General features: G+C 39.4%; 1 protein-coding gene across 5 annotated transcripts in view; it reads right to left on the reverse strand.

Annotated features, from left to right (window-relative positions):
* DAAM2 (dishevelled associated activator of morphogenesis 2) overlaps positions 1–15,958 on the reverse strand; it is a 204,090-nt gene that overhangs the window by 68,937 nt on the left and 119,195 nt on the right. For all 5 annotated transcript variants that reach the window (XM_042022915.1, XM_042022918.1, XM_042022914.1 and 2 more), the window contains 2 exons: positions 9,687–9,761; positions 3,287–3,381 (listed from right to left, as the gene is read on the reverse strand). In XM_042022915.1, coding sequence (XP_041878849.1) covers positions 3,287–3,381; positions 9,687–9,761 — 170 coding nt within the window. The remainder of the gene's footprint in view (positions 1–3,286; positions 3,382–9,686; positions 9,762–15,958) is intronic.

The following is a 15,958-nucleotide window of genomic DNA, read 5'->3' on the forward strand; positions in this document are numbered from 1 at the left end:
ATGCATTCTGGCTAGCACATTCAAATACTCAAATGTAAATAAAGCAGAGTGTGTTTTAATAGGTGCTAAACAAGCAAATTAAAGCCTAACCTCACCTCAGACTCTCACTTGACCAGTTTAGCACATTTTAAAAGGCAGGGCACCTCTTTGCCTTTCAAGTTTTAGAGAGCGCTGATCAGAATGAGTTAGCTAGCTCTAATAATAAACCTTTCATCCAAATACAGATGTGGTGGCCTAAGAGGTACTGACCCACTGATGGATTCCAAGTGTTGGGGGTACAGCCTCCCTGTAAGACTTGATCCAACTCAGGAAAGACAGAAAGATCATATGCTGTGAGTGTGCAGAGAGCAGGATGTTCCCACCCTGTTAACAGGCAAGGCTACACTTCCCTGCAGCATTAGTTTTTGAACCAGGGGGCACACATAATCCTGATAACTACGGAACAGATGAAAAGTTTGGCATAACGGATTTTGCTTGCTGGTTGCATAAATGATCCTCTTCAGTATGCACCTGGATGCAACATTGTTAAATCAAACAAAAACCAGCAGGAGGTAAACCTGAATAAAACAAAAGGAGGAACACACACAATAAAGGGTGTTAGTGATGATTTGGACTACAGGAGGTATTTTTCAAGGGCTCCAAAAAGCAATTTTTTTCCCAGTCCCTTCTAAGTTTTTGCTTTTGCTGCACTTCTGAACCTCCATTTTTGGGGCACTAAAATACCAAACAAAAAGCTCTTCTCTCACTGCTTCTGTCCAACAGTTTGTCATCTCACTTGTTTATAGTTCTAAGTTTTTACAAACCTGAGAGAAAATGTGTTTCTTTACAAGATGCAGATGTGGCGTTTTTGTTCTCTGTGGCTGCGATTGTTCCTCTGTGCTAGGACATAACCTGGCTTTACTATTTCAGGGCAGCTCCTAAATACCAAACAAAGTGCACTTGCTCAAAGGGGACCACGAACTTCCCCAGGGATGCTCCTATCCCGTTTTCTACAAAGAGGAGATAAACTCAAGTTTGGGTAGGGCTGCTTTACTTTTTATAGTTAGAACTGGTGGGTTGGAATGGAGACAGAGATTAGTAATTACTCTGCATTATCTACTAGAAGAGACAGAGTTTACAGTAAAATAAAACAGAGAGCCAAATGCATGTATTTTTCTTCTTTTGTTTCCTCTGGATCAGAGAATTCAAGCAGAGGAGCCTACCAGAAAGCTGTCAGAGCCCTCATGTACCCTACTATCACAAAGGGATTCCAGACAGTTCATCCTCTGTGAATTTAGGTCTCTATTTTCTTCAGAGGCCTGATGAACAGAAGTGGCAAAGAAAATAGGATTTGATATCCAAATTAAACTAGAAAGACTAGTATTTTGAAGGCTTAGGTATCATACTGCTTATGAGAGGGATTTGATGGAGCTGAGGGCCTCTCTACTGCAACCTTTCCATCAAGAAGAAATTGGCTTGTTGATCAGGCACTGGCATGCAGCCCATTTGGCAGCTAACAAATTGAGAGGCTGGAAATTAGTTGAGACACAGGACTCAACTCAAAATTTGGCTTGGCTTAACTGTTTTTTTAAAAAGCCCCACAACCATCGCCAGCGATTTAGAAGAGAAGACTTTATAGGGTAGCCCATAGATGCTTGTGCTTGTCAGGGTTATTACAAACAGATGAAGCAACAGGCTGTTGTCAAGGGAATCCAGCAGATGCAATACAGGTTGGAGAAGAAAAACCTTGCAAGGCTTTGAGCAAAAGAATTTGCACCAATGCTCACTGCACTTTCCTCTTCTCTATTGCCTTGTCCTCAACAAGGAGTTTGAGCTGTCTATTCAAAAGGACAGAGCAGAACAACCAGTAGTAGCCACCTAAGTGTTTCAGCTAGACAAAGCAAAGAGGCCTTGCTGCTGTGGCTACACTCAGTGAAAGCTGTCACCTTCACAGAGTAAGCATCAAACCAGCTCCACATTAATGTAATAGCTTGGCTATACCAAGTCTCAACAGCACAGGACTTTGGTTTAAAAGCCTGATGAGAGTTGGGAGCTTGACAGTTGCCTTAGCTTCCATTTTAACATAGAGTGCAGCTGCACTTTACTGTGCTCTCTGCTACAGGACAGTGACAGACAGGATCAGTCACTTGCCCCTTGGGTTAGGTCTCAGTATAGGCGACAACTTCTCTGTTTCCACATTAAAAGCACTCACTCTACCCCCATGTAAAATTATCAAAGCCTGATAAATCTTTATGCCTGAGGACCACCAGAATATGATTTTGTGCTCTCTTAAAGCCCATCAAACAGGAAATAAACAGGAGGTAAAAACAGAGAAGCTGCATGCAATCAATTTTTTAAAGATTATGAAAGGGAGAAGCACAATCAGCCCTTAGCTCTGCAAGAAGTCCCACAAATACCTTCACTTCAAGTCAAAGTAACTGCAATGCAAATTCTTTGAGAGGATTTTCTGGATTGTTTTTGTTTATTTATTTCATTTGTTGGGTTTGGTTAGGATCCACCCCCCCCCCCCCCCCAAAAAAAAAGAACCATATTTGGTTAGGCATTACTGAAGCTCTCTGAAACTATGACTTTAGCATAGAGTGGGTGCAAAAGTATTTGGCCAATATAAAAGACATCCAGAATTTTTTTTATTGTTTCCTGAAATCATATCAACTAAAGTTTTTGTTTCTCCACACTGCTCTTCTAAGTGTTAAATTGAAAAGGTTTCTATGCTAGTTAGTTTGCTATTGTTCAGAGCTTTTTTCCCAGAAAAAGAAAGATGACCTTACCTTCAAAGACAGTACACAATAAAGTCTCTTTACATTTTTCTATGCCACAGTTACAACACAGAATGGGAAGAATGCCAAATCAGGTGATGTCAGATGGATTAGCTGCTTTGTACTAAACAGTTCACATTACTAAAGATAAGGGGAAGCTTAAATTCAAAGTTCAGAGTAGACGCTGAGACTTTGCCCAAAGTGAATCAAATTACATGGGATGTTCAGGGGGTTGTGAAGACTAAAATCTGATCTTCATAGTCATGACCTGTGTTTGCAAATATCTGCCACAGATTTTTCAGAGTAGACTTTGTCTTTTATTTTCATGAAACTACATGTTTCAGCATTAGTGTGCCCTCCCAACTGGGCAGGCTCAGACCAGGGACTATAGGGCTCTCTGAGGATTGTCTGAAACCTCAGAGAGGCTTGTGTGAGGTGAGACAATGAGGTTGGTGTCCTTGCCACTCTTAGCAGTGTCACATCTGACCATAGGGAGGCAGTGAATTGTGATGAAAGGCGAACAGCATTACCTCATGGGCTGAGTCCGCAGAGCTGTCTTCAAGTCTTCAACTATTTTATTTTTCATTTCTGTTTCTTCTTCATCGAAAGCATAGAGAGTCTGCATCTGGTCAGAAAAGAAGGTGGCAATTAGGAAAGCCTGAGCTGCGTGGAAGCTAAGAGACAGGCCAGGAATTATGAAAAACAACTATCCCATCAACACATGCAGGGGTGCCTGCTGACCTCTCACTAGGAAAGCAGTGCCTCAGCTACAAAACTGAATCCAGATGAGGCTGTTCATGTGGACTGGCAGCAGCATATCACTTTGCCACATTGGCTAAACTCGGGTTCTCAGATTACCCCCCAAAAATCACAGTTGCCAGTATGCCCGCAGAAAACTGTACCTAATTTGGAACAGCGATTGGCTGTGGTGATCTATGGATATGTGAGGCAAAGTTTGTAGGGAGAGGCAATATCTTTTATTAGAGTGACATGACTGGAGGGATTTGGGGTGGAGGGGGAAAAGAAAACCAAACCAGATTTATGTGTCAGGTTTCAAAGCATAAAATCTTCTTCAAGTGACTAGAAAGCCTGCAAGTATCCTGAATTAGATTTTCTGTACATACAAGTTTGACTTTTCTTCCCCATGCGAAGTATATCACCTGTTTTAGGATACTGGCGTTCCCTACACACTTCACCCTTGCTAATTAGGAACATTTACTGCAAAAAGCTGGAGTATCATAAAATCCCTATCCCTTTTTTTTTCAAGTAAACTGAAGCACATGAAGCCTAGATTTCCAACCCCCCCCCTCCCCATATGCAGCTTGCAATTACTAGAGCTTGCAGTCAGCTGGAACTGAAGCTGCTGTGGGTCACTGTAAATCAGGGTGAGAGACAATGAGTAGAATACACACAAAAAATTATGGTTCTCAAAGTCAGACAAAGCCACCAAAAAAGTGGTGCATCAGAAAATTAGGGTTCCAGATCTACACTCAGCACCACTGCAACCTTGTCATGTGAAGCAAGATTCTTCAGTGCCCTTTGCATATATCATTCAGGCTCACAAGTCCCATGTGTGTCTTTTGAAAAAGTCAAGATTTAATGCTGGAAATTCTTAGCCTATAGCTATGTCTTCTTAGTCACTTAAACTGTAAAATGAGAGGATAAATTACTCTCTTTTTGGCAGGACTTCTTGTGGATATCACTCAGTGGTATCTGGAAAGCAGCTCTGAACCCCTTCTCAACTGAATAAACCAATTAAACTAGTATCATCTATCAGGGATCTGATATTGTACCTCTCTGTGGTGGAATCTGAGTAGCTACAATTATGGCTCATTACAGCAAAATATTTCAGTCTTTATTTTACTGTTTAGCAAGCACCAAAGTAAACCTTTCTCTCACTGGAACCTCCTTTAACCTTCTCCATCCTCTCCACCAGCCCAACACCTCACTTCCCTTGGAAGGGCTCCCACTGCTTACTCTTGCAAGTCATGTGATGCCAACACATGTCAGATCCTGAGGGTGGTCATTTGGCTGCACGCCGTTGCTGTCTTATGCCGAACAGCTGGCACAGGGAGATGTGTTTAACTCTAGGGGTCCTCTCTCTGATCCACGCTAAAGTCAAATTCACTCAGTAACAGAGCAAGCTATTTCCTGCCCTAATGGAATGACAGAGCGCTACTGATGGAAAATGAGCTGATGATGTTTTATCTTTTGCCAGCATCCCCCAACAGCCAGAAACGTAAATTGAAATGCTTAAGCCAAGCCATATATGATCCCCCTTTTCGAAAAATAAACAGAAATCCTGAGCAGGCATTATGGATGGTAAAGTCCTCGGGTGTGATTTGGGGCTTGATTTGTATTTTCTTGGGTGACAGCCCATCTGGTCATCTTTCCTTTGGCCCGTAAATGCTCCTTTGAAAAGCTCCCATTCCTCCAATGGCTTAATTTCTCCTCTGAGCCGTTGTGGGGGGAAAGCAAATGGATGGTAGGAAGGTGCTCAACAGTATTTCGTTCAGAGTGAAAAAGGCCCATTTCCAAATGAAACACATACAAATAATACTGCCTTTACAACAGAGGGTGATTATGGAAAACCCCTTTTCTAAAGCTGCAGGCAGCCAAGAGCCCTTCATTTCTCACTCCTGTGTATGGCCAGGAATTCAAATCCTCATGCCCTCGCTAAAGAACAGACTGGGTTTGCATTGTGAAATGTCTTTCTCGGCAAGAGTTATAAAAAACATAACTGTCCCTGGGAGACAGAGGGGAGGGAACTGTCATTATTTGAGGCTGGATTTCATTCATGTGGCTGACTGATGAATTGCTTCCCTGAAGTACAGACTGCACTCGAGGACTAATGTTTGCTGGGCTCAGGAGGCAGACAGTTACCATCAGTTAACCAAAATACTAGGAAGGGGAAGCGAAATAGTGCCAGGTCCTTTTGTGGTCCCTAAAAGGTGGTGTATATATAGGGCTCTTTTTATAAGCACATTTTGTATATTTGAAGTTTTCCAGATCAAGAGTATCACCTGGGAAAGTACAGCATCCAGTTACTTGATTCGCCAGTTAAAAAAATTCAAGAATTTGTAAAAACAATCATTCCTGTGGAATTTTATATGTAAAACTTCAAGTAGTGTAAGAAATTATTTTGAAATTTTGGCTCCACTTAAAATGAAATATTTTAGTTTTTTAAAAGCAGAGATTTATTCCCACACCTTATCCTAATGGCTAATCATTCCCCAAAACTGGTGGGAAGGAAAATATAAGGACCATGAAGACAGCATGTAGGGGAAAGAGAGAGAGAAAAAAAGAGAAAAAGGGCATAAACCAGCATCAACAATACACTATATGACAGACCTAATTTTACTTAATAGCCTCACACATGTGAAATGAAAAAGGTAAGAAACAAAAAGAATGAACAGTGAAAAAGCAACTTGGATGTTCTGACGTCTCATAGTAGTCAGCTGAAATTCAAGGCACACCACATCTCTAACTACATTAAGGCTGAACTAACAGAATAAATTATTGTTAGAATAAATTACCAATCATAAACTATGAATAGAAATAACTAAAAAAAAAAACCCTGAAACTTTTATGCAAGTAAGTTTAAAGTAACCTAGATGTCATCAAACTTGGAGGAAAGAGTTATCATCTACCTGCTGAGTTCTACTGAAAGATATATATTTATTTTTTTAACATCTTATGAAGCTGCTCTGCCTTGAACAAATGCTTTCTGAGTCAAGGAAAAGGGCCTGGTTACAGTTGTATTTATTAATCTTGACTCCTCTCACACCCTTGACCGAGCCACCTCTCCAGAAAAGCTGGATCTTCAACTATTGCTCACCTGAAAGTCTCTCTGAGGAAATGCATACACAATCAAGATCATAAAAGCAACACAATGCTGTCAGAACCTTTCCTCCCCAGGAAAATGCAAGCTGTGTTCATTTGTACTGCCAAGCAGTGTCATGGGGCAAGGAGGGCAGGGGGAGCACAGGGACATTTCTTTACATGTGATATTAACACGGCAGCTGCTCTACTTTTAATAATAAAACCTTCTGTGTTTTGATGAATCAGCAGATGACAATGACACTGATAATGGAAACAGTCTCTATTGTGGGCATGCACCCTGTCCACATCCCCAGTATCATTTATAGATGTCGATATCAGAGGACTGGACAAATTTGGAGGCTTTGCTTTCTAAATTAAACATGATTAGCAGCTGTCCCTTTGTCTCAAGGGCTGGTCCAGAAGAGAGTGTACCAATGTTCTACTCAGCGCCTTCCTCCCAGTCAGGCTACCTAGAGTCTGAGACAGTGCCTCCACGTGCTGTGACCTCCACACTAGTAAAGAGGTACAGCTTTAGACATTCGCTCTTGTGAGAATTTGGTTTAAAATCTATAAAAATTTGAGAAGTCACAGCAACAGAAACAATTGTGGGAAGAGAACTGTGCATAAAATGCACGGGTTTTTGAACTGGATCAGGAATCTGTGACCTAAAGTGCTTCCTAACATAGTGGTCTAAGGTTACAAGTAGGGAACGTCAAACATGTCAGGAATCACCACATTGCTCTCAAACATAATCTGTGAAGGGCAGATACAGTGGGTAACACTGCAGCAGGGCTTCTGAGAAAGTCATCCTTGAGCACAGGAGCCTTGGACTGCTGCAATCCACAGAAAGATACCTAATGATATCAGCATGAAAAAGGTGCCATTCCACTCAATCAGTGAGTAGGAGGAACATATCTGCCAAGCTAATATATATAAGAAAAGAACTTCATAATTAAACAACAGGACATAAAAAAGGATGTGAAGTACAAATGTGAAAAAATTCATAAGTAATGAATTCACAGGAGACGCGAAGATTAAATTTTATTAAAGGCAGGATTTAAGGCATTTTAAACTAACACTTCTGTGATTATTACTACCATTTCAACTCCAATACTTCTTGCTATATTTCAATTAAAATATTACAATACCTGATAGTGCTCAAGGGACACAAACTGAAATAGACCAGACAGTGTCAGGAAGCAACATGAAACATGTTTTTCTTTCATGGTTTCAAAGTCAACTCCACTTGGATGCAGTTTAAAAAAAAACAAATTCAAAAACCCCACCACTAAATTTAGAACTGAAATTATATGGGACCCAAAAAATAACTGTTTGGAAGTTAGAAATCTCAGAGGTCTAAATAACAATGAACAGAACATGTCTTTCAAAGTGTGTTGGAGCTGGTTCTTAGCAGGATTACTCCCATTTTCCACTGATACAATTTCTGCAAAATCAAGTCAACTCAGTTTCACCTGCTGAAAAGTGAAGCAACCAAATGGTAAATCAGAAGCAGGGTTTTTAACCCCAGTGTGTCTTCTCAACACCTCAAGCACAAGATTGAATCATAAGTCTTGAAGCCAAATAAGAGGTTATCAATAATTCAGACATTGGCATTCAGGCATGCAAACAGCATTACCAGGGCTGGTGTTTATTGGTTCTCTTAAAACATGTTTAAAATTAGAAACATAGGCCAAAACATAGTCTCATTCCATGGAGCTTTTCCAGATTTACAACAGTGGTGTATACATACTCACTCCAAGTTTACATCAAGATCATTTAAAGACTAACCCAAAAGTCACTGAAATCAATGGAAAAACTTCAGCAGATTCAAGAGGCCTTGGATCAAATCCTACCAGAAGTATTTGGCTCAGTAACACTGCAAGGTTTCATACTAATTTTTTTTTTCCTTAATGGTCCTTGTAGAGTAAATTTGTTCAGTCAGGAAATCAAAGCACAGTGTCATGCCAGTCACTAAAGCTCAATGTCTTTTCTAAAAATAAGTCCATATTCTTTCTATTCCCTTACTCTGCCCCATGAAAATATGGCATGAAGGAAGGTGATAGTTTTGTTTATTCATGGCTCTTAGTAGAAAGCAGCTTTTCTTTTATCCTCTTAAGTGAGTTATTATAGCCTGTAAATCTTAGGTTGTTTTACTCAGTGAGACGTATTCACCATGAGAAATACACCATTACTGCCACATTTAGCATCCATTAAGACATTATTTTTATGAAATTATTTTATAACTCATAACCACAATACAAAAGGTGCAGAGAAGCCTTTAGAATATAAAATAAAAGCATAAGTAAACAAGCAAGGTGTGCTACCCAAGACACTAGGGATAGAATTCTAACACCATTTTTGCACAACCGTCAATTAAAGCTGAGTAGACACTGCACATGAGTAATTGGAGGAAAAATTTGACTACAAATTCAGAAAAATAATCAAATTTCAAAATGTAAGATCTACCATATCAAAGGAGATCAGTGAACACGATATGCAGACATTCTGATTCTGCTGGTGACCAGCTGTACTGGATGTTCCAGAGGAAGAGACACATTATGCAGCTATTGAACAAGGACAATCAAAAAAAGTTTTCCTCAAATAACTTCTTGGCTTGTATCTTATGTCTAAGGTGTTACAGCCTTATACTCTTTTATTTATATGCTCTTATATAAGCAGATATTAACTTATATAAACAACCACTTTTTCTTTAACTCTTCTACTAAACTAAGAGCCCAAGTGCTATTTTGTAGATTGGTTACAATTCAATTTGAAATCATACAACAAAATAAAACTTTACCTAGTTTTTAAATAGCTGCTTTTCTGAATCATCAAATGTTCTCTTGAAGTTTCATTCCAGACTCTAATTTGATTGCCTTCAGTGCTCAGTATTGTAGAAATAAAAACTGGAAATGCTTATAGTGCTTTCTAATCTACTGTTCTGCTAGAGCAGAGCTCTTTTTTAATCCCCATACTCTTCTTTTGTAAGTCCTATTTTAAATCAGTTATGCCTTTGGGCTAAAATTCTTCTCCTTTGAGGACTTTGTCCTAAAGAAACACATCCCTATGCTAGGAAATCTTCTCTGTGTAGCAGGAGAGGTAACTTACTGCTGCCATGGAATTGATGCGGTCAATGTAGTAGTCGGGCCAGCTGGTAGCAAGCTTATTAGGATCTTCTTGTTCCTGAAACAGAAAGTTAGGCAAGGTTACACAAGATGACTTTACAGGATGAAAGCTACTCAAGAACCACCTGGGATTCTTCACTGCTCTGCTCTTTATTGCGTTATCTCCCCCATATCCTTGTACAATGCACATAGATGTGTGGCATTTATTACAAACATTTCTGAAAGTGTAAAGTCAGCACCGTCACTATGGTGTGTCAGATAAAAAGAATCCCCTTCAGCCCAGATTATTAAACACAGAATAATAAAGCTTGATGGAGATACAGTTATCTTTGGCATCTAAGCAGCAAACCTCAGTCCCTTAAACATATTATGTTTGAAGTAGAAGGATAGCCCATTTACAGATAGCAGGTTTACATTTTGTATCTTTATACTGACAGATCTTATAAATGATTTGGTCTCTCTACTGTTATGGTGATGGTGGAATTCACCAACAAAGGGGTTTAACGTCTGCTATGGAGAAAAAAACAACAGGAACCTGAAAAGAAGCTAAAGACTGCATAATTTTGATGTGATAAACGAAAACGGGTCCAGACTGGACATTAGGAAGCATTTCTTTACCAAGAGGTTGGTCCGACACTGGAAAAGGCACCCTAGAGAGGTGGCTGATGCCCCAAGACCGTTGATTATTTGAGAGGCATTTGGACAATGCCCTTAACAACCTGCTTTAATTTGATCAGTCCTGAATTGGTCAGGCAGCTGTACTAGGTGAATGTTGTAGGTCCCTCCAACTGAGATATTCTATTCTATCCTGTCCTAATCCTATCATATCCTGTAAATACAAGCAAAATCTCAGAACATCCAAAGGAGCACAACAGCATCCCCTCAATTACAGTAGGAGCAGTAGTAATTCTTATCTCCTCACCTCCCATGTAATCCACCTGAAATCATCTTCAGTAGGCTAATCTCAATCAACCTTCTAAAAGAAGGAACCAATTATTTTTTGTTCCTTGACTGCTCAAAGGAAATTAGATTTCCTTCTAATGAATCTGTTTATTTCTAGATAGGTGTAAGAGTCCCTGGTAACATAAGGATTGCCTTCCAGGATCCTCATCTCCCATTATAAACTAAAAATAACTAACATTAACACTCCTAGCATATGATAAGAGATTGAACCACTCATCCTAACAATGACCAAAGGAGACTGTGTGGATCTTGACAATGCTGTCTGTGCACAAAAGCTTACTCACACCAGAAAAGCTACCCTGGAAGATATATTTAAAAAAATTAAAAGAACAGGTCTATCAGAGTAACTCAGCTATTCCACCACTGTTTGGTTTAGAAATGAGAAATAGCTCTACGTGCCTCCTGTTGAGCCACATTCAGAAAACACCTTGTTACCTGACAATTTCCTGCCAGGGTACATACCAACACACGACAATTCTGCACAACTCAAGATCTTCCTATTTTGAATTAAAAACAAAGTCATGACTGAGAGTCGGATCCTTCCCTCTCTTTCTTCCACTGGATTTTCAACATGTAAACTAAAGAAGCATCTCCATTAATGATACTGAAAAAACAGCTTTGTCCTCATCTAGAGAAGGACTGCAGTGCAGACACATCAGGTCAGTGTCAGGTTGCACAGTACAGGTCATAAGCCTTTATTAAACCCTTGCACCCCACCAAACAACTAAGAAGAGTAGAAGAATTAAAGCATCATAAAGAAGAGCACTGTATTAAAAGTATGAAAGGTTGGCAAAGTGGTAAGAGATACCAACTACATCCACAATTGCTATGCACACAGCATGTACCACCACCTCATGATAATAGATGGTGCAATTAAGAACAAGGTGATGTTTCTCAAATTAATTGAGAAGTTCTGCTGATTTTTCTTACTTCCCTTTCCTGGCCACAATAAGCAGGGATCTGACAGACCCATATCTCTGTCAAATAGACCATTACAGAAGTATGCAACTCTCTACCAACAGCCAGTTAGAATGGCCACATCACAGTTTTTGGTAGACTGCCTTTTGCTGCCCTTTACTGTGCAGAATAATACCTAGTGGTAACCACAACCCTGACAACAGTTTCACACTTGGCAGACCTTAGCCTCCCATGCAAAAACCAATATACGACCTTGACGATGGAAAAAAAAATTAAAAATACAACAGATAAGTACAGCATTATTTTTATATGATAATGTTATCATCCTCAAAGAGAACAACAGAAATAGGGAGCTAATCTAGAAGTATGAAGTAAGGTCATTCTGCAGGGAACCAGGCTGAGCCACCCATCTGAAGCACAATGAGTGCTCATGTGCCCTTCTGAATTTTTTTTCTGCAGAAAATTATAAAAGTCCTAGTGACAACTGTAATAGCTTGCAGAGTACAGCTGACAAGAACACTGTCAGAACAGGCAATACATGTATTATCTACATTTCTCCTGCCTCCATTCTGAATTCCAAGTAAAGAAACAAACACACATAAATTAAGGAATGCCTGAACTCATCACTTATATTCCAAAATAAGCTACAATATTTTTTGTCTTTAAGATTATTTAGGGTGAAAAATAAGTATAAATGCTTGAATGCTACCACTAACACTTCTAGATGTCTTTGTTAAACATGCAGGCCAAAAACCATCAGGATACATAAACTAGAAAAAATCGTAATTCTGAACAATTTCCTACCTGAACCCAAACCGCTAGAAATCTCACTGTCAGAACCAATGACAAGAAGACAATGATATCCTAAAGTATACCTGTATATATGATTAGCTTGACAATGATGCAAGGTCCTTGGTATATCCTGCTTTAGACCATTCTCCACCCATTAAAATTAGCCTGAACTCTTAGTCTGTAAGTCTTATTGTTTGAATTAAAACTGGGAAAAAAATTTGTTCCAGTGGAACGCAGAATGTAAGATTTTTTCCTGAATTAAAGCCCAGACAGAAGATGTACATTGCTGAGGTTAAAAAAGTTTTAGCAGATACCCCACTAAGCAATCCTTGCTTGCTGAAGTTGTTTTGGTCTAGAAGCATATTCAGCAAAAGAGTCCATTCAATCTCAGTGGTCTTCCACACTCACTGCTCACGCCAGAATTTTATGGCTGTCAATGTGTGTTTTACTTCGCTAGAACAAATGAAAATGTAGTTAAAAACTGGCACTCTCTTTCAATATGAAGTCCCAGAAAGCTATTTATACTCAGGATGAGCATATGGATTTTTATCCAGCCCCATGAAATCATTAGGTGGCACAGACTTATTTACAGCAATTACCTAAGTGATACTTTTAAAAGAGTCACGTTCACACCTGTAGCATCAGAGAAATTAGGGAAAAAAACCCCAAACATTTAACTGCCTAAATTATGTAGAGTTCTGCTCATGCTAAGAGATTGCTGTACCAGGCTTTCTCTCAAAAAGGCAAAGACAAGTCGAAAATAAAAGGCAATCAAATCTGTGGAGTAGGGTGCAACAACGGGGTGCTGGGGTTTTTTGTGTTTTGTTTTTAATATATTCACAGAAAACTGCAAGGCAACTTGATGATAATGGCAAAACCTTTCCCTTGCTCCAGGAGACACAGAGAAGGGAAAAAAATGCGGCTTTAATACATAAAGCCGCATAGGTATCAAAAGCTGGAAACAATAACCCATCTGTATAAGGAAAAACATTAGCTGAAGGAATCTATTAAAGCAAAGCCTTCTTTTAGCTCCTTGAATAGTGTAAATATTACATTAAAAAACAGGCGTCAGCTTGTGGACTTTATAAGGGGCCATATCATTCTTCACTGAAGTAACAACTATGTAACTGCTGTGAAAACAGGATCTTGATACTATACAAGCCTGCAATATAGCCAAGGTATTATATAGGCTTTGACACTAATTTGGACAGGCTCCATGACTTGGTGGAAAGTGGAACTTATGACTTCATCCCAAATAGGACTTAATGGAGTTCTGCAAATATTTGGACCATCTGAACCAATCAAAATGAAAGAAAATAAAGCAAAGAATTGTGCGCACAGCTCAGCTGATCCCGAAACCCTTTTTTGCAAATCCTGGGAGACCTGATCCATTGGGCAAGCTGTTCTCTAGAGACCAGAGACTTTACAGGATGCCATGTCAGTGAGACAAGCATTTGCAATACAAAGACTGCCATACTAGACTCATACTAGACTAGTGGTCATTATAGACCACTGCCTTTGTTGCAAAACTTTCTAAAAAGAAGTGCTAAACACTAGTGTTACAAAGATCATGTGGAAATGCAGATATTCACAGCTGAGCAGATCATGAAAATGAAAGACACTGTTTACATGGTGTTTCTTCCAAAATGATTTCAGCCTTGAAAGAAACAGCACAGGGAAAGCCCTTACATTAACTGCCTGCATTGAAGCTTTTCTGGGGCAAGCACTGCGTTTCAGTTTCCAGTTGGTATTTTACTCTGCACCAAGCCAATTCCAAAATATTGAACAGTTCTCCAGAGCATGTCCTGAAAATATGATCATGTCAAAGCATTAATAAATACATCCACAAAATTAGCAGCTTTAGAAGGCTTCTTTCCTACAGATGGAGACAGAGAGGTATATATTCTGACATGACAATTAAAACTCATTATCAGAGCTAGGAACAGACTGACACTCTTTGACACCAAATCCAGCACTCCCTTACTTCCACCATTATTTATGCCAGGTTGTTTTTATGCAATGTCAACAAATATTAACTCCCTGGGGTCAGGAGGCCATCCCTGGATGTCCAACCATTACATGGACTTTGCCACTACCTGCACACACACACCCCTGCGATAAATTGCTGATGACTCATGAAGTCCTTCTAACAGGCAAACTATAAAATAAAACTTCCTCCTTGAACAGATGCATCAAGAAATGAATCATCTGTTATAGATGTCACAGGACAAGCATGGGTACTCTTGGAATGACCTCTATTCATTGATATCACGTCTTCCTCCTCAAACCTATGTCTTCAGTAGGGCAGACAGCTGATCTTAATGTTTTGCACAGTTGAGAACAGGATGGGAACAAGCCACACACCTGATTTAAAATCTTTCTTGGACAGGAAGCCATGATACTGTTGACTGAGCTTGTCTCAATGTGCAAACACAGAAGAAGAATATAAAATGAGGCTACTGTAATATAAATTCCTGTCCAAGTTCGCTCGCTGCATCATGTCCAGACACTGCATGCTCAAGTTTCTATTTGGGTCACAAGGAAGTTCATTTCCTTGCAAAAGCCACATTAAGGTTTGTGTGGTTCCTCTTCTCAACAGCCTTCACACATCATTTGAGTACATCACAGAGCTGAAAGATGGGTTATTTTACCTGGTCTGAAAGGTCAGCATCATCACATACAGCTCAGAAAATATAAATCATGGAGTTCACGTCATTACAAGAAACTTATATAGTTTAAGAAAAAGTGTAATATATTATTTATAATAGCTGATATTATAAATATATATATATACATACATATATATATATAATTAGCCCCTGTAGCTATTTTTTTCAAATTTTGCTTTGAAAAGCAATGGGAATTGGAATCCTGATTACAAATAGCTGGCCATTTCTTTGGGGGGGTGTTCAGATTTTTCTTTAATGACAGTTGACTGAAATTTTAACATGATTTACATCAATTAAGATCAAAGCTCTGCTGGATAAATATTCTCTATTTCTTGTTGAAGCCCTCCCACATTCTTCACAGTAACAGCTAGCTGGTAGAATGTTCATCTGAGACGTGCAGGATTCAGAATTGTGTCCATATTCTGTTTCAACATGAAGTGCATGACCCTTGACATGAATATTCTGGCCACTAAAAACAAGGTGGGGTTTTTGTTTGCTTGAAAGGTAGAAGATGGTTATTACTGGTTCTCCATTTCCCACGAGTGCAAATCTTTTCCCTTCAGAGACGTAAAGACTCAACTCGTCGCAGCATCTGCCATTAATGCTGAGTACAGTCCAATCTTGTAACACCTTGCACTGCACACTGACAAAGGCCCTTCAAGAAATTACCATATTGGGTTTTCCAGTGTCTCTATCAGTGAGATCAGCAGAAACAGGAAAAATGGGATGCAGACAATTACACAGTACCCAGTTACACAGGAAATCTGTAGTGCAGCCAAGAATCAATCCACATAAGTGGTACTGCACTCTCATTCAAATCACCGTTCTCCCTTTTTTCATGTCTGACCTACTGACTTTTCTTCACTTTAAGAAGTTCAACTTTCAAAGAAACATTTACTTGTTTATTAACACA

The sequence above is a fragment of the Corvus kubaryi genome, unplaced genomic scaffold (assembly GCF_017639235.1).
Source record: "Corvus kubaryi isolate FWS band 111438036 unplaced genomic scaffold, C.kubaryi_AGA036_p1.0 37232, whole genome shotgun sequence".
NCBI classification, from domain to species: Eukaryota; Metazoa; Chordata; class Aves; order Passeriformes; family Corvidae; genus Corvus; species Corvus kubaryi.